Source organism: Oncorhynchus nerka, linkage group LG18, assembly GCF_034236695.1.
Source record: "Oncorhynchus nerka isolate Pitt River linkage group LG18, Oner_Uvic_2.0, whole genome shotgun sequence".
Taxonomy (NCBI): domain Eukaryota; kingdom Metazoa; phylum Chordata; class Actinopteri; order Salmoniformes; family Salmonidae; genus Oncorhynchus; species Oncorhynchus nerka.
The window spans coordinates 18,210,977-18,232,380 of record NC_088413.1 but is presented as its reverse complement, the minus strand read 5'-3'; the positions used below and the strand labels follow the sequence as shown (position 1 = coordinate 18,232,380).

Genomic DNA, 21,404 nt, shown 5'->3' with positions numbered 1-21,404 from the left:
ATGGGCTGAGAGTGGCTGAGGGGTGGGATTAAAGAGCTGAGGTCTATGGTGATAGGTGGGATGGGCTGAGAGTGGCTGAGGGGTGGGATTAAAGAGCTGAGGTCTATGGTGATAGGTGGGATGGGCTGAGAGTGGCTGAGGGGTGGGATTAAAGAACTGAGGTCTATGGTGATGGGTGGGATGGTCTGAGAGTGGCTGAGGGGTGGGATTAAAGAGCTGAGGTCTATGGTGATAGGTGGGATGGGCTGAGAGTGGCTGAGGGGTGGGATTAAAGAGCTGAGGTCTATGGTGATAGGTGGGATGGGCTGAGAGTGGCTGAGGGGTGGGATTAAAGAGCTGAGGTCTATGGTGATAGGTGGGATGGGCTGAGAGTGGCTGAGGAGTGGGATTAAAGAGCTGAGGTCTATGGTGATAGGTGGGATGGGCTGAGAGTGGCTGAGGGGTGGGATTAAAGAGCTGAGGTCTATGGTGATAGGTGGGATGGGCTGAGAGTGGCTGAGGGGTGGGATTAAAGAGCTGAGGTCTATGGGGATGGGCTGAGAGTGGCTGAGGGGTGGGATTAAAGAGCTGAGGTCTATGGTGATAGGGGGATGGGCTGAGAGTGGCTGAGGGGTGGGATTAAAGAGCTGAGGTCTATGGTGATAGGTGGGATGGGCTGAGAGTGGCTGAGGGGTGGGATTAAAGAGCTGGGGCCTGTTGCACAAAAGTAGAATTAAGACATCCGGGATAAATGACTCAGCTGAGCTCAATGAAGCCAAAACATGTGCGTCCAGGCTTAATTGGTTGCACAAAGACCAAGCCAGGATGAGCAGACACGGATTCATTAAGCCAGGTGAAACCAATCCTGGATAGGTGCGCGCTCACGGCTCACTCAAATAGACCCCGCCACAGATCACAGATTAACTGATTTACCATGGCAACTAGAGCCGCGTACTTTTCCCCGTCGGAAGCACAAATCCTCATGGAGGCATACGAGGAGGTAAAAGATATAATTAAGAAGAAAGGCAACACCGCCACAGTGATAAAGCAAAGAGAAAAAGCGTGGCAAAGTATTGCAGACCGCCTGAATGCGTAAGTAGTGCACAATTACACACTCACCGCTCCGCTGAAACATCACAATTACAATTCAAATATTTAATTCACATCTCCAAAAATGCAGTTGTACTGTAATTATGAAACGGTTAAATTTTTAATTGAAATGCACTGCAGATATGAGTGAAATTGTGTAAAGTAACTCCATCACACTGTATAAAGCTATGATACATTTTTTGATATTTTTACTGAAAACAAGACAAAAATACCAAGTAATTTTTTGCAGTGTGACTCCATTAAATGTGTGTGTGTGTGTGTGTGTGTGTGTGTGTGTGTGTGTGTGTGTGTGTGTGTGTGTGTGTGTGTGTGTGTAGATTAAACATGAACGGGCCAAAACGGACATGGCAGCAGGTCAAAATCAAATACAAGAACATTCTGCAGAATGGTATGGTCCCTGACTAATATTTAACAAAGCACAAGCATATATTGTACCCAGAAGGTGCCTGCTCACACATTGTCTGTACTGTTTTAGCAGTGAAAAAGAATACCCACAGACAAGGCACGGGTGGTGGGTCACCAAAGGCTGACCTTACCCCAGCAGAGGACATGGCCTTGGAGCTAAATAAAGGCAGGCCCGTCTTAGAGGGGATCCCTGGGGGAAAGAGACGAGCATAGGTTCCTCCCAAGATGCCACCCGCTTCATTCAAGGTATGTCCTTCCATCTCTACATGGGATACAACCACATTCATATTGAATCAATTTGGACTGTCTGACTTTGGTTTACCTATTGCCTTGCAGTGCCTGGCAGCACTGTGTTCCTGTTAGAGCCACCAGCACAAGCACCAGACGATGCTGATCCAGTGAGTACTCCATCAAAGGCATACTGTAGGCCTGGCATGTCTTGTCTACTAGCTTCAATATGAATCCGATTAAATGTGATAGGGTGAAGGCCCCAGTGCAGCAGCAACCGCACATGATGGAGACGATGATGAGGAGGAGACCATCTCTCTGGATTCCAGAAGGCATGAGGTATCATGTTAAGACTGTGAAAGTACTATTTACTCTACAATGGTGAGGAGTCCTCATCAAAATCAAAAAATCTAATTTCTTTTACAGGACCCAGATGCTATACAGTGGGAAAACCAGCCTGGCAACATAGTGCGTATTAATAAAAGGACACCACATCCTGCCAAATTCCAGCTGCGCTAATTGTATTGTGTTCACAGAGCTCACAAGCTATCAGAAAGTTGTATGGCAACCACCTCCGGCGCCAAATAGAACTGGCAGACATAGACATTCAGTACAAGAAGAAAAAGATGGAAAATCTTGCACTGGAGTCCGAAATAAAAAAGAGGACAATTAGGAAACTGGACCTTGAAATAAAAAAAAAACTTGAGAGGGAGGTGAGATATGCCTTCAATGTACACTGTATGCTAACTGTAACACAAATGTATTAATCATTATTTTTCTTTCCTCCCCCAGCTCCAAGAAGATGACACAGCTCAAAATAAAAATTAGGTATATTCTCGTAAAGTCAAGTGAGCCATGACATATGAGCTCTTATTGTGAGCACACAGGACGGTGGCATCTTTCTAAGGTTTTTTTATTTTCCCAGCAATCAGTACAACCAAGTCATCGTTATAAGGCATCGCCCTCTTTTGCCCACCCCCCCAGCACCAGGTGTGGCCACTAGCCTATATGAAGGGCCAAAATTGTGTGTTCCTTTCTGCTCTGACAATGGCATGCCCATTCGTGCGAGATGTGGTGGATGAAGAAGCACTTGTGCTGAGGAGAGCCTTCAGGCGAGAAAGGGTCTTCAGGGACCGGTTGGACCCACTGGCCTTCCCTGATGACCATCTATATGAAAGATACAGGCTTTCTGCAGATGGCATCAGGTATCTATGCAGACTACTGGGTCCCAGGATTAAGCACCGCACTGCACGGAGCCATGCACTGAGTGTGGAGCAAATGGTTTGTGTGGCCTTGCGCTTTTTGCTAGTGGAGCCTTCCTGTACTCAGTGGGGGATGCAGAACAGCTGAACAAGGCCACAATTTGCCGCACAATAAGGAGTGTGTGTCTGGCTATCAAAGCATTAGCAGATGTCTTCATCTCCTTCCCTGGCCACAGAAGACTCTGTGACATCAAAGAGGAGTTCTATAGGATTGCAGGTAAGAGGATCTACAAATTACAGGACAACTGTTAACACATAGTAGGATACTCATTACTTTGTGTGACAGGTTTCCCCAATGTCATTGGTGCAGTGGACTGCACACACATAAGGATAAAAGCCCCCTCAGGTGCCCATGAGGCCGATTTTTGTGAATAGGAAATCCTTTCACAGCATTAATGTTCAGGTGAACATAACTTTTTGATATTGTCCATTGACGAACACTCTGCATTGCCAGTGATGTGCATTGATTGGTGTAATATTCCTCATCTTATGATTTCAGATGGTCTGCAATGCTGACTGTGTGATCAGCAATGTTGTGGCAAAATGGCCTGGCTCAGTCCATGACTCCAGAATCTTTCGGGCCTCTGAAGTCTATCACAAGGTAAGCCACACAACCCCTATTTATAACCATCATGGCTGTGTCAAGAATATCACTGTGTTTATGAGGTAGTAATGATGAGATTTTGTGTTGACAGGTGAATTCTCTGGTGTGTTGCTGGGAGACAGGGGTATGGCTGCCAGCCTTTTCTCCTGACACCTTTCACAGACCCCCAGGAAGCACAGCAGGCCTACAACCATGCCCATGCCAGGACCAGGGCCAGAGTTGAAATGACCTTTGGCCTCCTGAAGGCACGCTTTCACTGCCTTCACAAATTAAGGGTCAGCCCTGTTAGGGCATGTGATATTACTGTGGCTTGTGCTGTCCTCCACAATGTGGCCTGCCTGAGGAAGGAGAGGGCCCCCAGAGTGCCACCAGCCATGGACTGGGACAATCCGGCAATCTTCCCTGATGACGACAGTGGTCGGCTGCTGAGGGACCAATATGTGTTGAATTATTTTAGTTAGTATGTGTGCTTTCAATTTTGGTTAAATATGTCCTGCGGTGGCAGAGGAATTTGGGTTTTTTGGGTTCGTTTTTGACGAATTTGGCCTCTTATGATGTTTGTGCGGTATACTGTGTGTAATACAAGGCTGCAGGGAGGCTACTGCATCCATTCATTTGTCTGTTCAGTTGATGTGTATGGATTTGTCCTGCATTTATTTTAGTGTGCAGACATGCAGGGTGTGTTATATACAGACCTTTGAATGTGTATGTATCATTTTGTATAATATAAGCTTGGATTCTGTGCTTTCCATCTTGTAGAGTCACTGTGACTTCAGTTTCGAAAGGAGCTGATGGTTTACCTGCTTTGTTTTGTCCTTATTCAATAAAGGAACATAATGTTACACATTGTGTTTTTATATTCATGTGGAATGTGTATTTGTTTATATGACAGAGTACTAGGGCCACACTGAAGAAAAAGGATAAAGTCATAAATTTATGAGGCTGGTTCTTTCTGCAGAAAAGCTACATATTGTTTTTACAGTTTTGATACTTATGACAATGTGATACTTAATATTCTGGCACATCAGCATGTCTTAGTATGGTTTCATAAACAGAAGTACAATTTCACGAAATGCCCCACATCTGTCATTTTAACAACTGTCCTTTAAAACAACTGGTTACAATATTATGACTTGTGTTTTTTTCCCCTCTGTGGCCCTAATATTCTATCATTTTATATATAGCCTTATAGTCTATGGGAAACTGTAAATTATCTAATGATAGCAACATCATCTAAAAATCATTTTTTATCCAAAATCATTGAAATTAATGATCACAAACGTTTAAATAATAACAGTGGGTCTAGTTATATGTGATAACAATGTATAGTGAGCAGTGAAATAACTATTGGTTTCCATTTGTGGTGACTGCTGACTGACATTAGGGATGAGATTAAATAGATCCTGGAATTTAGCCTGGTCTGGAGCAGGCTAGCTCCACAGAATAAATCTCCATGGTAATTTATACCATAACATATCCTCCTGCCCCCTATCCATCTTTAGTGCAACCGGATTACGGATCAATTGAGCCAGGATCACCAAGATATCCTGGCTTAATCCCTTATCCTAGTTTTGTGCAACAGGCCCCTGGCCTCACCAAAATAATAACGAAAACACAGAATACTCAGGCCAGGGCGTGACAGGTGGTGGTATGTAAAATGTATGTACACTACCAGTCAAAAGTTTTAGAACACCTACTCATTCAAGGTTTTTTTTATTTATTTTTTTACTATTTTCTACATTGTAGAATAATAGTGAAGACATCAAAACTATGAAATAACAAATATGGAATCATGTAGTAAGCAAAATAAGTGTTAAACAAATCAAAACATATTTTATATTTGAGAATCTTCAAATAGCCACCCTTTGCCTTGATGAGAGCTTTGCACACTCTTGACATTCTCTCAACCACCTTCATGAGGTAGTCACCTGGAATGCATTTCAGGTGTGCATTCATACAAGTTAATGTGTTGAATGTATTTACTTCTTAATGGTGTTTGAGCCAATCAGTTGTATTGTGACAAGGTAAGGGGGTATACAGAAGAGCCCTATTTGGTAATAGACCAAGTCCATAATAATAACAACAACAAAACACATGCAAAAACAAATAGTGTACTTCCTTACTTGTGGTGAGGGTTGTTAACACCAGTTGACTTTTCCTTCCATCTTCCAGCACAGTACAGACAGAGACAGAGTACTGAGTACCACCTTGCAGGTCAGAGAGAGTGATGCTGGGTGAAGATGTGGTAGTGATGTGTGGTTCTGTCCCTGGACAGCGGTAGGAGATATGGTACTGATGTTGGGTTTGGTCCAATCCTGGTGGCTGGCTCCAGCTAACAGCAGCTGATGTGGTGTCCACTGAGTCAACATTCAGGTGGTCTGGAGCAGGAGGTACTAAGGGAAAATATATTATTGTCAGGGCTACAGTTTAACTCCAGAAACATATTACAGGAGTGTTATAGGTTTTGGGGTTGTGCTCAATTTTTTTTCGAGGATGGTTCTGTTTGGGTTTGACCTGATTGGAATCATCCTCGTTGTTCAGGATGTGTTTCACCTGTTGCCTCATTAGTCAGTTGTGCTGGCACAGGGGATATTTAAGAGCAGCTGACCCGGGTGCTCCATTTGGCATGAGAGATGCTGGAAGTTCTTTACCACGGTTTAGCTCTTACGCTTTGAGTCTGATACAAATGAAGTATTTTATCCTGTGTTTTCCCCTTTGATTTGCTCCAATTGCTTTTAGCTCCATATTATAAGTTGGCGTGGGTTTTTATTTTGGTTTGTCATTTCTCGGGGCAACTTAAGTGGGTACGTATGGGGGTATCTTTTAGGACCCAGATTCTTGTTGCTAGTCATCTTTCAGGGAACATGCCAGGGGTGTCTAAGAACCCCTCCTAAAACCCCACCTGTTTCATTCTGGTTGTTCAGGTATTTTTTGTTAGTTCCCTATTTCTGTTGAGCAACAATATTGGTTTTCTCATTGGGGGCAAGTCTGGGATATCGTTTTCCATGAGTATGAGAGTCACTCTAATCAGCTACTCTGAAGCTCTACTGTGCCCAGAGATTTGAGTTTTCAAAATACACTTTTGTGGAAGAATTTCTGTTACTGACAACCACTCAGAGGGTGGTGAAATCTGTGAAAAAGTGCATAAACACACAAGCTAATAAACAAAACAGATGGACTTTGATTTGGGAGCATTTGTGGAGAATTCTACTTGGGAGTTACTTGATAAATGTACGAAGACAAATCTTCTCATTGCAAAGCATTATGACATCAAAGTGGTACATGTTGAACCCAAAAACAGTAGTCAGAGTTCATTGGTACTGCAGGCCATTTGGTTAAAACAGAACGATAAGAATATGCTGCCAGAGAACGAGAACAAGAACACGAGCCAATCAATTAAAAGAGAGATAGAGCTGGAAGCACTTTGAATCAGGTCAGTCTATCCTGCACCCTCAATAGTGTTTGATCTTGGTCGGAACAGCCAGCTTGCACCACCTTTCAGCGGTAAGGAGATGGAGGTACAGTATATATTTTACATGTTTGAGCGAATTGCCGCGTTATATCTGGTCACTGCTCCTCCAAAGTGTTCTTGTGAGGAAAGCTCATGAAAGTGTACGCCGCTTTCTCTTGACCAGAGTTCAGATTATGACACTATTAAAGCTGCTATACTTCCTGTTTACGAGTTGGTCCCAAGGGCATACATAAATGTTTTTTAAATTACAAAACAGAATCACAAAGCCATGTTGAATTCGTAAGGGAACTATTTTGATCAGTGGTGTGGTTCTCAAGAGGTCAAGGACCTTGATGATTCAAAGACGTATGGTACTTGAGCAGTTAAAGAATTGCCTTCACAAAAGGGTTGCTACCTACATTTATGAGCACAAGGATCTCACACTTGAGAAAGCTGCAGCTGCTGGTGAGTTTGTGTTGACACATAAAACTACCTTCACAAGCAAAGCACCCAGTAGTTCTGCCTACATAAGAGAGAAGAGAAGTCACCTCCTACTACGAGGTTTCAGTGTCTTCCCCCAGTGTCCAAAAACAAGGATCGTCAGAAAACTGGTTCTTTGTATCCGCAAGTGTGTCATTACTGCCATGACAAAGGACACAGTCTAAGTGGCCTAAGTTGAAACATTCTTAGAGAGAGTAAGCAGTTTCTTCTTGTGGGATCACTCCAGCCCGTTAAACCAGTCCCAATCAGAGACTTATCTCCCCAAATCCTGTTTAGATCAGATGTGTATGAACCCTTTGTTTCAGAAGGGTTCGTGTCTCTGCATAATGGTGATGCTGTTAAACAGCCTGTGAAGATACTATGAGAAACTGAGGCTCAATCCTTCCTTTTGGAGGATGTGTTGCCTTTGTCTGACACTTCAGCAACTGGTTACAGTGTTTGTACAAGGTGTGGAGATGGAGTGCATGTAAGATCCTTTGTATAATGTGGAACTCGAGTTTGATCTTGTTTCTGGTTCCATGATCGTTGGAGTGAGGCCTAGTCTACCGATGAAGGGGGTTTCATTCATTTTGGGCAACGATTTGAAGGAAGTGAAGGTTGTGCCAAATCCTGTCATTTGTAAGGAACCCAGAGTAGAAGAACCTGATGGGTTATCAGAAAAGTACCCATGAGTGGGGGAAAAAAAGGTTTTGCTGAGATACGTTGAGAGGAGTTTGATCAAGTTTGTGTGGGTTCATTTGACAGAGATGGTGGGCTGATGAGGAAATGCCAATCTTGGGCAAGTCAATTGGCCCAGTATATCTCAAATTGTCATTCTAGTTACACTTCGACAAGCGATACTGAGGTGGGCTCATGATGGTAGTATGACAGGCCATCTTGGGATCAACAAGACGCATGACTATATCTTGCGTAACTTCTTCTGGTCTGGTCTGAAACAGGATGTTGTGGCGTTCTGTAAATCCTGTTACGTTTGCCAGCGGAAGGTAAACCCAACCAAGCTGTATTGGTTGCACTTTGCAGCCTTTTCCTGCTTTTGACTAACCTCACAGCAGGGTTCTGCAGGACTGTTTTGGTCCTTTGCCCGAAACAAAGAGATACACAACTCCCTCTCGGATAATGGCTGAACTATGGCTCTCTTAGCCTCCAAGAGGCCAACATCTTGCTAGGTGTTGTACTAAGATTGCTATAGTATATTATTAAGAAGAGGTTCTACTTTAAAAACAATTTGCTTGCTCGCTTCACTTTAAAAAAAGATATTGGTTAAACAGTTAAGATAATGTGTTCAGCCTTGCGGGGGAAAGGTCAAATAAGGCCAGGGCTTTTGAGAAAGCATCTAATGTAACAACATCTCTCTAGATACTGGTAAACACACCATGAGTTGTAATTGGGGGAAGATCTCTGACTAGTGCGGATGGTTGTAGAGACAGGTTCACTCTACTCCCCATTGCTCAGCACAGTTGCAACACAAACAGTGTACTTGGTGCCGGGCTGCAGGTTTGAAAGTGTTTTGTGGCAGTCGTCAGTATTGGCTCTGTTCCTGGCCTGCAGTAGGATATGGACTTTCGACATCTCTTCAGCCAATCCAGCTGAGATTGAAGAGGTCTCTTCCAAATGGAACATCTTTAAATATGGGTACTTGGAGCACTGTAATAAAACCTATACTTGTTTAGAAGAGATGGGCTGTTTTTGATAGAGTCCCAAAATGTCTCTAGGAATGAATGAATGATGCAGTCTGCAGGTAGGTAATGATGCAGTGAAGTATGTGGATGAGAGGTACTCTAGTGGTTAAGTGTGTTGGGCCAGTAAACGAAAGGTCGCTGGTTTGAATCCCTGAGCCGACTCTGAAAAATATGTTGATTTTCCCTTGAGCAAGGCACTTAACCCTAATTGCTCAGGGTAGAGTGTCTGCTAAATGACTAAAACGTAGTGTGAATAAAAACACAAGTTATCCTACTGTACCTGCGGATAGGGATGCTGAGACCTACTGTACCTGAGGATAGGGATGCTGAGCCCTACTGTACCTGCGGATAGGGATGTTGAGACCTACTGTACCTGCGGATAGGGATGCTGAGACCTACTGTACCTGCGGATAGGGATGCTGAGACCTACTGTACCTGCGGATAGGGATGCTGAGACCTACTGTACCTGCGGATAGGGATGCTGAGATCCATCTGCTTTGGCTTCCATCTTCTCCCTCTGTAGCCACACTGAACTGGTACTTTTTACCAGGGTTGAGTCTGCTTATTTCAACTTCGTGAACATTTTTCACCCCTATACTGCACGGTTCCACGTCACAACCCCAGGTCACTCTGAACTTCTGTGGTCCCTTCAACTCTTCAGGAGGACCCCAGCTCAGAGACACAGAGTCTGACGTCAGCAACAGGACCTGGATGTCACCAGGAGGGGGCAGCACTAGTGAAGGAATAACGGGTGATTGAAAAACAGACTTCATTGACATTCCAAACACACATTTGTACTATTTATACCAGCAGTTAAAGGAAAACAATTGACGTATTACAAAATGTATCCTATAAAATTGAGAGTCAAATGAAATAATATTGTTTGGGTCAGTTTATTCTGTTTCCACATACTGTAAACTGTACCTACCATCATCCGCGGCCAACGTTGTGTGTTGGTCTCTATCAAAACTCTTAGGCTGGGAAAACAAAAATAGAATTAGTAATTTCTTTAAAAAATAAATATTTTGCTGAATGTAAAACAGATGTTTTTTCAAAGATACATCAACTGCTTTTGATATTCTTCTGCAACGCTGAAAGTGCAGATGACATATTTTGAACAATGTTGTGATTTTAACATTGTAATAGTCCATTTTTAAAGTCATGTCCCCCTCAATCCTTGACTTTTCCTAAATAAGTACATTTATCACACTGTCGTTGTTGCAACTTTTACAATGCATGTTAACTGTTAATCTGCATATTTCAAGACATGGTATTTGAGGGAGCGGTGAGATACCCAATGGGGTGGACCATACAGTACCTTTCTCGTTAATGATTTTGAAAAGACTGGAAATCAAATGATACTCCATCACTACAACAGTGGATGAATGAAATGCATGATTATTTATATGGCATAGAGTATGGCAGGAGATGGAGGGGGAGTGTGGTTGTGAGACACATGATGTGTATGGGTGGGAACATGTGTCTGAGCAGGTGTGATGTCATTGATGTTTGTTGATATTTCTGTGCGTCTGTTTATTGTCTATTTTTTCTGGTTATTGTTTGAGAAAATAGCACTAAACAAGAATAGAAAACACAACATGTAAATTATTGGTCCCATATTTCTTGAGCTGAAATTAAAGATCCCAGAAATGTTCTATTGCACAGAAATCACATTTTTTTCTTAGTGAGCATTTTTTTTGCCAAGATAATCCATCCACATGACAGGTGTTGCGTTTCAAAAAGCTGAGTAAACAGTATGATCATTACAATGTGCACACTAAAATGTGCAGTTTTGTCAAACAACACATTGCCAGTTGTCTCGTGCTTTGAGGGAGCGTGCAACTGGTATGCTGACTGCAGGAATCTCCACCAGAGCCTGTTGCCAGAGAATGAATGTTCGTTTCTCTACAATAAGCCGAGGCTGCTTATGATAGAAAAATGAACATTTGTTGTTTTAGAGAATTTGGCAGTACATTCAATAGGCCTCACAACCACAGACCACGTGTATGGTGTTTTCTGGGCGAGCGGTTTGCTGATGTCAACATTGTGATGGCGGTTATTGTATGGGCAGGCATAAGCTACGGACAACCAACACAATTGCATTTTGTTGATGACAATTTTGTTGATGACAATTTGAATGCCACAAAACTATCAGTCATGTGGAATCCATATATTAGAGAATCAAAACATAAACTGTAACTCAGTAAAAGCAATGAAATTGTTGCATGTTTTATATTTTTGGAAGTTATATATAAAAATAAAATCATACCCAGCCCTTCCTTCAGCCCTTCTTCTCAGCCCTTCCTTCATCCCTTCCTTCATCCCTTCCTTCAGCCCTTCCTTCAGCCCTTCCTTCATCCCTTCCTTCAGCCCTTCCTTCATCCCTTCCTTCAGCCCTTCCCCTTCCTTCTTCCTTCATCCCTTCCTTCAGCCATCCCTTCCTTCATCCCTTCCTTCAGCCCTTCCTTCAGCCCTTCCTTCATCCCTTCCTTCATCCCTTCCTTCAGCCCTTCCTTCAGCCCTTCCTTCATCCCTTCCTTCAGCCCTTCCTTCATCCCTTCCTTCAGCCCTTCCTTCAGCCCTTCCTTCATCTCTTCCTTCAGCCCTTCCTTCAGCCCTTCCTTCAGCCCTTCCTTCAGCCCTTCCTTCATCCCTTCCTTCATCCCTTCCTTCATCCCTTCCTTCATCCCTTCCTTCATCCCTTCCTTCAGCCCTTCCTTCATCCCTTCCTTCATCCCTTCCTTCAGCCCTTCCTTCATCCCTTCCTTCAGCCCTTCCTTCATCCCTTCATCCCTTCCTTCATCCCTTCCTTCATCCCTTCCTTCATCCCTTCCTTCAGCCCTTCCTTCATCCCTTCCTTCAGCCCTTCCTTCATCCCTTCCTTCATCCGGCTGCACATCCGACTAATAGCCCATCAAAACTACACATCAACTATATTGAAACTAATTTCACAGAAGCCTATGGAAATGTATGTAGTCTAAAGAAGATTAAATTGACAATAGTCTGATGGGAGACAATATTAACAATTGTCTCGTCAATGAAGAGACTGATGAACAGTGCAGCATGTGTAACTAACAAAGAAGGGAAAGGAGCTTCCCAAAAAGCGACTTTCTCAAATCATGTTACAGAGGTTCATGCAGGTCACACACTTTGATTTCAATAATGGTATTACAGATACTAAGGTTTATAAATCACCTACATTTCCCAATCAACTCTCAAAATGTAGTGGAAAGACTATTTCAATATGTAGTGGAAAGACTATTTCAATATGTTTTATTTTTGACGACTAACTGCAATTCCACTCCCAGCAGCATATAGCCTAGGATACTAAGAACAGACTAGTAACATAATTAAACTCCTATTCTGTTCTTTTGAAATACATTTAGTTCAAGAATATTTATTAAGACCTGCATAAACAAAATAATGATGGTGTCGTTCCCCCAAATTACAAAATGAAATATTGTTTTCCTTAGTCCTCTAAACAGTCTATGGAAACGGTATGACAGCAATCCATGCTTTGGTTTAGCTTCATTGGCACTGTTGAAACATGCTAACATTTTAGCAATTATTGTACACATCTCATTAAAGTCATGCGACACATATTAGCATTTAAGTGACTTTGTTGAGCTTCACAATCAATTTTAGATACAGTACTTTTGGATGATTTGGACATGAGGCACGAAAAAGGCTTGAATTTGAGCCACAAATGCTAAAACACGTGTGTGGAAACAGTGCCAGGAAAACTGAACCAAAGCATGGATTGCTGTCATACTGTCAAATAACGGAAGACACATTTCAGTTGAATGCGTTCAGTTGTACAACTGACTAGGTATCCCCTTTCCCATGTAATGTAAGATCGCAATAAAACCAGATTAAAAACCAGATAAAAGAACCCTTTACAACACGACGGGGACTGTGAAGAGATCATATATTTTGCATTGTATTGTGTCTGCCAAGTTATTTAATTGTAACATAAATATAGTGTACTATATTCTACGTGTATTATGTATTTTATGGGTTGTGTTTAGGTTCCTGTTTGGACCCCAGGAAGAGTAGCCACTTCCTGTGCAGCAGATAATTGCAGATCCTAATCAGAACTAATAATACTAAGACGTTCATGAACACAGCCAAAGGATTATTGTTGCTGTAGCACATATGAAATGTTTTTATTGGGCTGTTAGAATGTTGACGGCCCAAACTGGGATGCCTCGAGTCCCAACGGTTCTAGTGTTAATTAAGGAGTGTTCAGACATTTACTGGAACTGCACTGAAAAACCCCGAAAGAAAAGAGAACTAGTTACCTGTCTTCCTGCTTTCTTTGTCTCAAGGAGGATGGTATCATGTCCTTTGTGGTTTGTCTCTGCACACTGACTGCAGATCATCATCTGGTCTGTCCTACAGAACACCTCCAGAGGACTGTAGTCATGTTGACAGAGTTTCTGCACCAGGTCTCCAGTCACATCCACCAGTGTGTGTCTCTGCAGTGCTGCTATTGTATAGTGCTGTCTGATGTGGGTCTCACAGTAGGACACACTGCAGGTCTGACAGAACTTCACAGCTTGGACCTGAGAGCAGATATCACAGGATACGTCTACTGGCCTTGATGGGAAATATAAATTACAGGTATCAAACACATTGATCAAAATAACCTCATCAGTTCAGTTTAATACATAATGGCCTGATAATATAACACATGTTAACCTACCTATAACTATCTGTTATCATGATAATATAACACATGGTAACCTACCTATAACTATCTGTTATCATGATAATATAACACATGGTAACCTTCCTATAACTATCTGTTATCATGATAATATAACACATGGTAACCTACCTATAACTAACACATGGTAACCTACCTATAACTATCTGTTATCATGATAATATAACACATGGTAACCTACCTATAACTAACACATGGTAACCTACCTATAACTATCTGCTATCATGATAATATAACACATGGTAACCTTCCTATAACTATCTGTTATCATGGTAATATAACACATGATATCCTAACTATAACTATCTGTTATCATGGTAATATAACACATGGTAACCTACCTATAACTATCTGTTATCATGATAATATAACACATGGTAACCTACCTATAACTAGCTGTTATCATGATAATATAACACATGGTAACCTTCCTATAACTATCTGTTATCATGGTAATATAACACATGGTAACCTACCTATCTGTTATCATGATAATATAACACATGGTAACCTACCTATAACTATCTGTTATCATGATATTATAACACATGGTAACCTTCCTATAACTATCTGTTATCATTAGAATATAACACATGGTAACCTACCTATAACTATCTGTTATCATGGTAATATAACACATGTTAACCTACCTATAACTATCTGTTATCATGATAATATAACACATGGTAACCTACCTATAACTATCTGTTATCATGGTAATATAACACATGATATCCTAACTATCTGTTATCATGATAATATAACACATGGTAACCTTCCTATAACTATCTGTTATCATGATAATATAACACATGATATCCTAACTATAACTATCTGTTATCATGATAATATAACACATGGTAACCTTCCTATAACTATCTGTTATCATGATAATATAACACATGGTAACCTTCCTATAACTATCTGTTATCATGGTAATATAACACATGATATCCTAACTATAACTATCTGTTATCATGGTAATATAACACATGGTAACCTACCTATAACTATCTGTTATCATGATAATATAACACATGGTAACCTACCTATAACTATCTGTTATCATGATATTATAACACATGGTAACCTTCCTATAACTATCTGTTATCATTATAATATAACACATGGTAACCTACCTATAACTATCTGTTATCATGATAATATAACACATGGTAACCTACCTATAACTATCTGTTATCATGGTAATATAACACATGATATCCCTAACTATCTGTTATCATGATAATATAACACATGGTAACCTTCCTATAACTATCTGTTATCATGATAATATAACACATGGTAACCTTCCTATAACTATCTGTTATCATGATAATATAACACATGATATCCTAACTATAACTATCTGTTATCATGATAATATAACACATGGTAACCTTCCTATAACTATCTGTTATCATGATAATATAACACATGGTAACCTTCCTATAACCTAATAACACATGGTAACATGACTATCTGTTATCATGGTAATATAACACATGATATCCTAACTATAACTATCTGTTATCATGATAATATAACACATGGTAACCTACCTATAACTATCTGTTATCATGATAATATAACACATGGTAACCTACCTATAACTATCTGTTATCATGATAATATAACACATGGTAACCTACCTATAACTATCTGTTATCATGATATTATAACACATGGTAACCTTCCTATAACTATCTGTTATCATTATAATATAACACATGGTAACCTACCTATAACTATCTGTTATCATGGTAATATAACACATGTTAACCTACCTATAACTATCTGTTATCATGATAATATAACACATGGTAACCTACCTATAACTATCTGTTATCATGGTAATATAACACATGGTAACCTTCCTATAACTATCTGTTATCATGATAATATAACACATGGTAACCTTCCTATAACTATCTGTTATCATGATAATATAACACATGGTAACCTTCCTATAACTATCTGTTATCATGATAATATAACACATGGTAACCTTCCTATAACTATCTGTTATCATGATAATATAACACATGGTAACCTACCTATAACTATCTGTTATCATGATAATATAACACATGATAACCTACCTATAACTATCTGTTATCATGATAATATAACACATGGTAACCTACCTATAACTATCTGTTATCATGATAATATAACACATGGTAACCTTCCTATAACTATCTGTTATCATGATAATATAACACATGATATCCTAACTATAACTATCTGTTATCATGATAATATAACACATGGTAACCTACCTATAACTATCTGTTATCATGATAATATAACACATGGTAACCTACCTATAACTAGCTGTTATCATGATAATATAACACATGGTAACCTTCCTATAACTATCTGTTATCATGGTAATATAACACATGGTAACCTACCTATCTGTTATCATGATAATATAACACATGGTAACCTACCTATAACTATCTGTTATCATGGTAATATAACACATGGTAACCTACCTATAACTATCTGTTATCATGGTAATATAACACATGGTAACCTTCCTATAACTATCTGTTATCATGATAATATAACACATGGTAACCTACCTATAACTATCTGTTATCATGGTAATATAACACATGGTAACCTACCTATAACTATCTGTTGTCATGATAATATAACACATGGTAACCTACCTATAACTATCTGTTATCATGATAATATAACACATGGTAACCTTCCTATAACTATCTGTTATCATATGATAATATAACACATGGTAACCTTCCTATAACTGCTGTAATTATAACTATCTGTTATCATGATAATATAACACATGGTAACCTTCCTATAACTATCTGTTATCATGGTAATATAACACATGGTAACCTACCTATCTGTTATCATGATAATATAACACATGGTAACCTACCTATAACTATCTGTTATCATGATAATATAACACATGGTAACCTACCTATCTGTTATCATGGTAATATAACACATGGTAACCTACCTATCTGTTATCATGATAATATAACACATGGTAACCTTCCTATAACTATCTGTTATCATGATAATATAACACATGGTAACCTACCTATAACTATCTGTTATCATGGTAATATAACACATGGTAACCTTCCTATAACTATCTGTTATCATGGTAATATAACACATGATATCCTAACTATAACTATCTGTTATCATGGTAATATAACACATGGTAACCTACCTATAACTATCTGTTATCATGATAATATAACACATGGTAACCTACCTATAACTAGCTGTTATCATGATAATATAACACATGGTAACCTTCCTATAACTATCTGTTATCATGGTAATATAACACATGGTAACCTACCTATCTGTTATCATGGTAATATAACACATGGTAACCTACCTATAACTATCTGTTATCATGGTAATATAACACATGGTAACCTTCCTATAACTATCTGTTATCATGATAATATAACACATGGTAACCTACCTATAACTATCTGTTATCATGGTAATATAACACATGGTAACCTACCTATAACTATCTGTTGTCATGATAATATAACACATGGTAACCTACCTATAACTGCTGTAATTATAACTATCTGTTATCATGATAATATAACACATGGTAACCTTCCTATAACTATCTGTTATCATGATAATATAACACATGGTAACCTACCTATCTGTTATCATGATAATATAACACATGGTAACCTACCTATAACTATCTGTTATCATGATAATATAACACATGGTAACCTACCTATCTGTTATCATGATAATATAACACATGGTAACCTACCTATAACTATCTGTTATCATGATAATATAACACATGGTAACCTACCTATAACTATCTGTTATCATGATAATATAACACATGGTAACCTACCTATAACTATCTGTTGTCATGATAATATAACACATGGTAACCTACCTATAACTATCTGTTATCATGATAATATAACACATGGTAACCTTCCTATAACTATCTGTTATCATGATAATATAACACATGGTAACCTTCCTATAACTGCTGTAATTATAACTATCTGTTATCATGATAATATAACACGTGGTAACCTTCCTATAACCGCTGTAATTATAACTATCTGTTATCATGATAATATAACACATGGTAACCTTCCTATAACTATCTGTTATCATGATAATATAACACATGGTAACCTTCCTATAACTGCTGTAATTATAACTATCTGTTATCATGATAATATAACACATGGTAACCTTCCTATAACTATCTGTTATCATGATAATATAACACATGGTAACCTACCTATAACTATCTGTTATCATGATAATATAACACATGGTAACCTACCTATAACTATCTGTTATCATGATAATATAACACATGGTAACCTACCTATCTGTTATCATGATAATATAACACATGGTAACCTACCTATCTGTTATCATGATAATATAACACATGGTAACCTTCCTATAACTATCTATTATCATGGTAATATAACACATGATATCCTAACTATAACTATCTGTTATCATGATAATATAACACATGGTAACCTACCTATAACTATCTGTTATCATGATAATATAACACATGGTAACCTTCCTATAACTATCTGTTATCGTGATAATAAAACACATGATATCCTAACTGTCTGTTATCATGATAATATAACACATGGTAACCTAACTATAACTATCTGTTATCATGATAATATAACACATGGTAACCTTCCTATAACTATCTGTTATCGTGATAATATAACACATGATATCCTAACTATAACTATCTGTTATCATGGTAATATAACACATGTTAACCTACCTATAACTATCTGTTATCATGATAATATAACACATGGTAACCTTCCTATAACTATCTGTTATCGTGATAATATAACACATGATATCCTAACTATAACTATCTGTTATCATGGTAATATAACACATGGTAACCTTCCTATAACTATCTGTTATCATGATAATATAACACATGGTAACCTTCCTATAACTATCTGTTATCATGATAATATAACACATGGTAACCTACCTATAACTATCTGTTATCATGGTAATATAACACATGATATCCTAACTATCTGTTATCATGATAATATAACACATGGTAACCTTCCTATAACTATCTGTTATCATGATAATATAACACATGATATCCTAACTATAACTATCTGTTATCATGATAATATAACACATGGTAACCTTCCTATAACTATCTGTTATCATGATAATATAACACATGGTAACCTTCCTATAACTATCTGTTATCATGGTAATATAACACATGATATCCTAACTATAACTATCTGTTATCATGGTAATATAACACATGGTAACCTACCTATAACTATCTGTTATCATGATAATATAACACATGGTAACCTACCTATAACTAGCTGTTATCATGATAATATAACACATGGTAACCTTCCTATAACTATCTGTTATCATGGTAATATAACACATGGTAACCTACCTATCTGTTATCATGATAATATAACACATGGTAACCTTCCTATAACTATCTGTTATCATGATAATATAACACATGGTAACCTACCTATAACTATCTGTTATCATGATAATATAACACATGGTAACCTTCCTATAACTATCTGTTATCGTGATAATATAACACATGATATCCTAACTATCTGTTATCATGATAATATAACACATGGTAACCTAACTATAACGATCTGTTATCATGATAATATAACACATGGTAACCTTCCTATAACTATCTGTTATCGTGATAATATAACACATGATATCCTAACTATCTGTTATCATGATAATATAACACATGGTAACCTTCCTATAACTATCTGTTATCGTGATAATATAACACATGATATCCTAACTATAACTATCTGTTATCATGATAATATAACACATGGTAACCTTCCTATAACTATCTGTTATCATGATAATATAACACATGGTAACCTACCTATAACTATCTGTTATCATGGTAATATAACACATGATATCCTAACTATCTGTTATCATGATAATATAACACATGGTAACCTACCTATAACTATCTGTTATCATGATAATATAACACATGGTAACCTACCTATAACTATCTGTTATCATGATATTATAACACATGGTAACCTACCTATCTGTTATCATGATAATATAACACATGATATCCTAACTATAACTATCTGTTATCATGATATTATAACACATGGTAACCTACCTATAACTATCTGTTATCATGGTAATATAACACATGATATCCTAACTATCTGTTATCATGATAATATAACACATGGTAACCTACCTATAACTATCTGTTATCATGATAATATAACACATGGTAACCTACCTATAACTGTCTGTTATCATGATAATATAACACATGGTAACCTACCTTTAACTATCCGTTATCATGATAATATAACACATGGTAACCTTCCTATAACTATCTGTTATCATGATAATATAACACATGGTAACCTACCTCTAACTATCTGTTATCATGATAATATAACACATGGTAACCTTCCTATAACTATCTGTTATCATGATAATATAACACATGGTAACCTTCCTATAACTATCCGTTATCATGATGTGTATTTTTGCTTTACAATAAGTCACAGATCTTTTATTTCATGAGGTCAGCATTATTACAACATAGGCCTGTATTTACAGTTGGCTGCACATCAGAATCTCACCCTTTGTTATGTAGAGAGTCTGCTCCTTTGAAATGAAGAGGGAAATCCATGGATCGGTCAGTCTTCACTGATAGAAAACCAGAGGAAATAGACTCTGCTCTCTCTGGAGGGCCACTAGTAGTACAAGACCATCACACAAAACACACAAAAAAAGAATAAAACAGTAAATACTAAACCAACCGAAATCTCCAATAATGTATTATATTCCCCTCTTCAGCATAATAATGATCTGAATCACCATAATGTGAATTTTAACTTCTCTTCTTCTAGCCAACTACATGAATTAACAATCATTATAGGAACTTATTGACTTTTCCAGGTAGAACATAGAATCTCTCCCTTCATTTTGCTGTAAGGTCCCCTCTTTGAAACTAATATGGCTATTCATTGACTTGTTACTCTTCATTAAAATATACAACCAGAAGAAAGAGACTGCTCTTTCAACGTGGCACCGTCATAGGACAAACCAACAAGTCAGTTTGTCAAATTTCTGCCCTGCTAGAGCTTCCCCGGTCAACTGTAAGTGCTGTTATTTTGAAGTGGAAACGTCTAGAGCAACAATGGCTCAGCCGCAAAGTGGTAGGCCAAACAAGCTCACAGAACGGGACCGCCGAGTGCTGAAGCGGGTAGCATGTAAAAATCGTTGGTCCTCGCTTGCAACGCTACCTACTGAGTTCCAAATTACACCTGGAAGAAATGTCAGCACAACAACTCTTCTTCCGGAGCTTCATGAAATGGGTTTCCATGGCCGA

The 21,404-nt window shown here is 38.4% G+C and overlaps 1 protein-coding gene and 1 long non-coding RNA gene across 3 annotated transcripts in view; one reads left to right on the top strand and one right to left on the bottom strand.

Moving 5' to 3' along the window:
- Positions 1–21,404, bottom strand: part of LOC115126817 (up-regulator of cell proliferation-like) — a 35,762-nt gene that overhangs the window by 4,716 nt on the left and 9,642 nt on the right. Inside the window, exons 3-7 of the mRNA XM_065003614.1 lie at positions 20,653–20,766; positions 13,521–13,818; positions 10,148–10,196; positions 9,686–9,952; positions 5,712–5,981 (exon numbers count right to left, since the gene is read on the bottom strand). Coding sequence (XP_064859686.1) covers positions 5,712–5,981; positions 9,686–9,952; positions 10,148–10,196; positions 13,521–13,818; positions 20,653–20,766 — 998 coding nt within the window. The remainder of the gene's footprint in view (positions 1–5,711; positions 5,982–9,685; positions 9,953–10,147; positions 10,197–13,520; positions 13,819–20,652; positions 20,767–21,404) is intronic.
- LOC135561781 (uncharacterized) lies at positions 1,687–4,097 on the top strand. 2 transcript variants are annotated; one of them, XR_010459651.1, is made up of 7 exons: positions 1,687–1,740; positions 1,831–1,892; positions 1,975–2,550; positions 2,648–3,201; positions 3,271–3,387; positions 3,484–3,585; positions 3,680–4,097. It is a non-coding gene; the product is annotated as an uncharacterized LOC135561781 (long non-coding RNA). The 2 variants fall into 2 exon arrangements; XR_010459650.1 differs by having other exon boundaries at positions 1,975–3,201.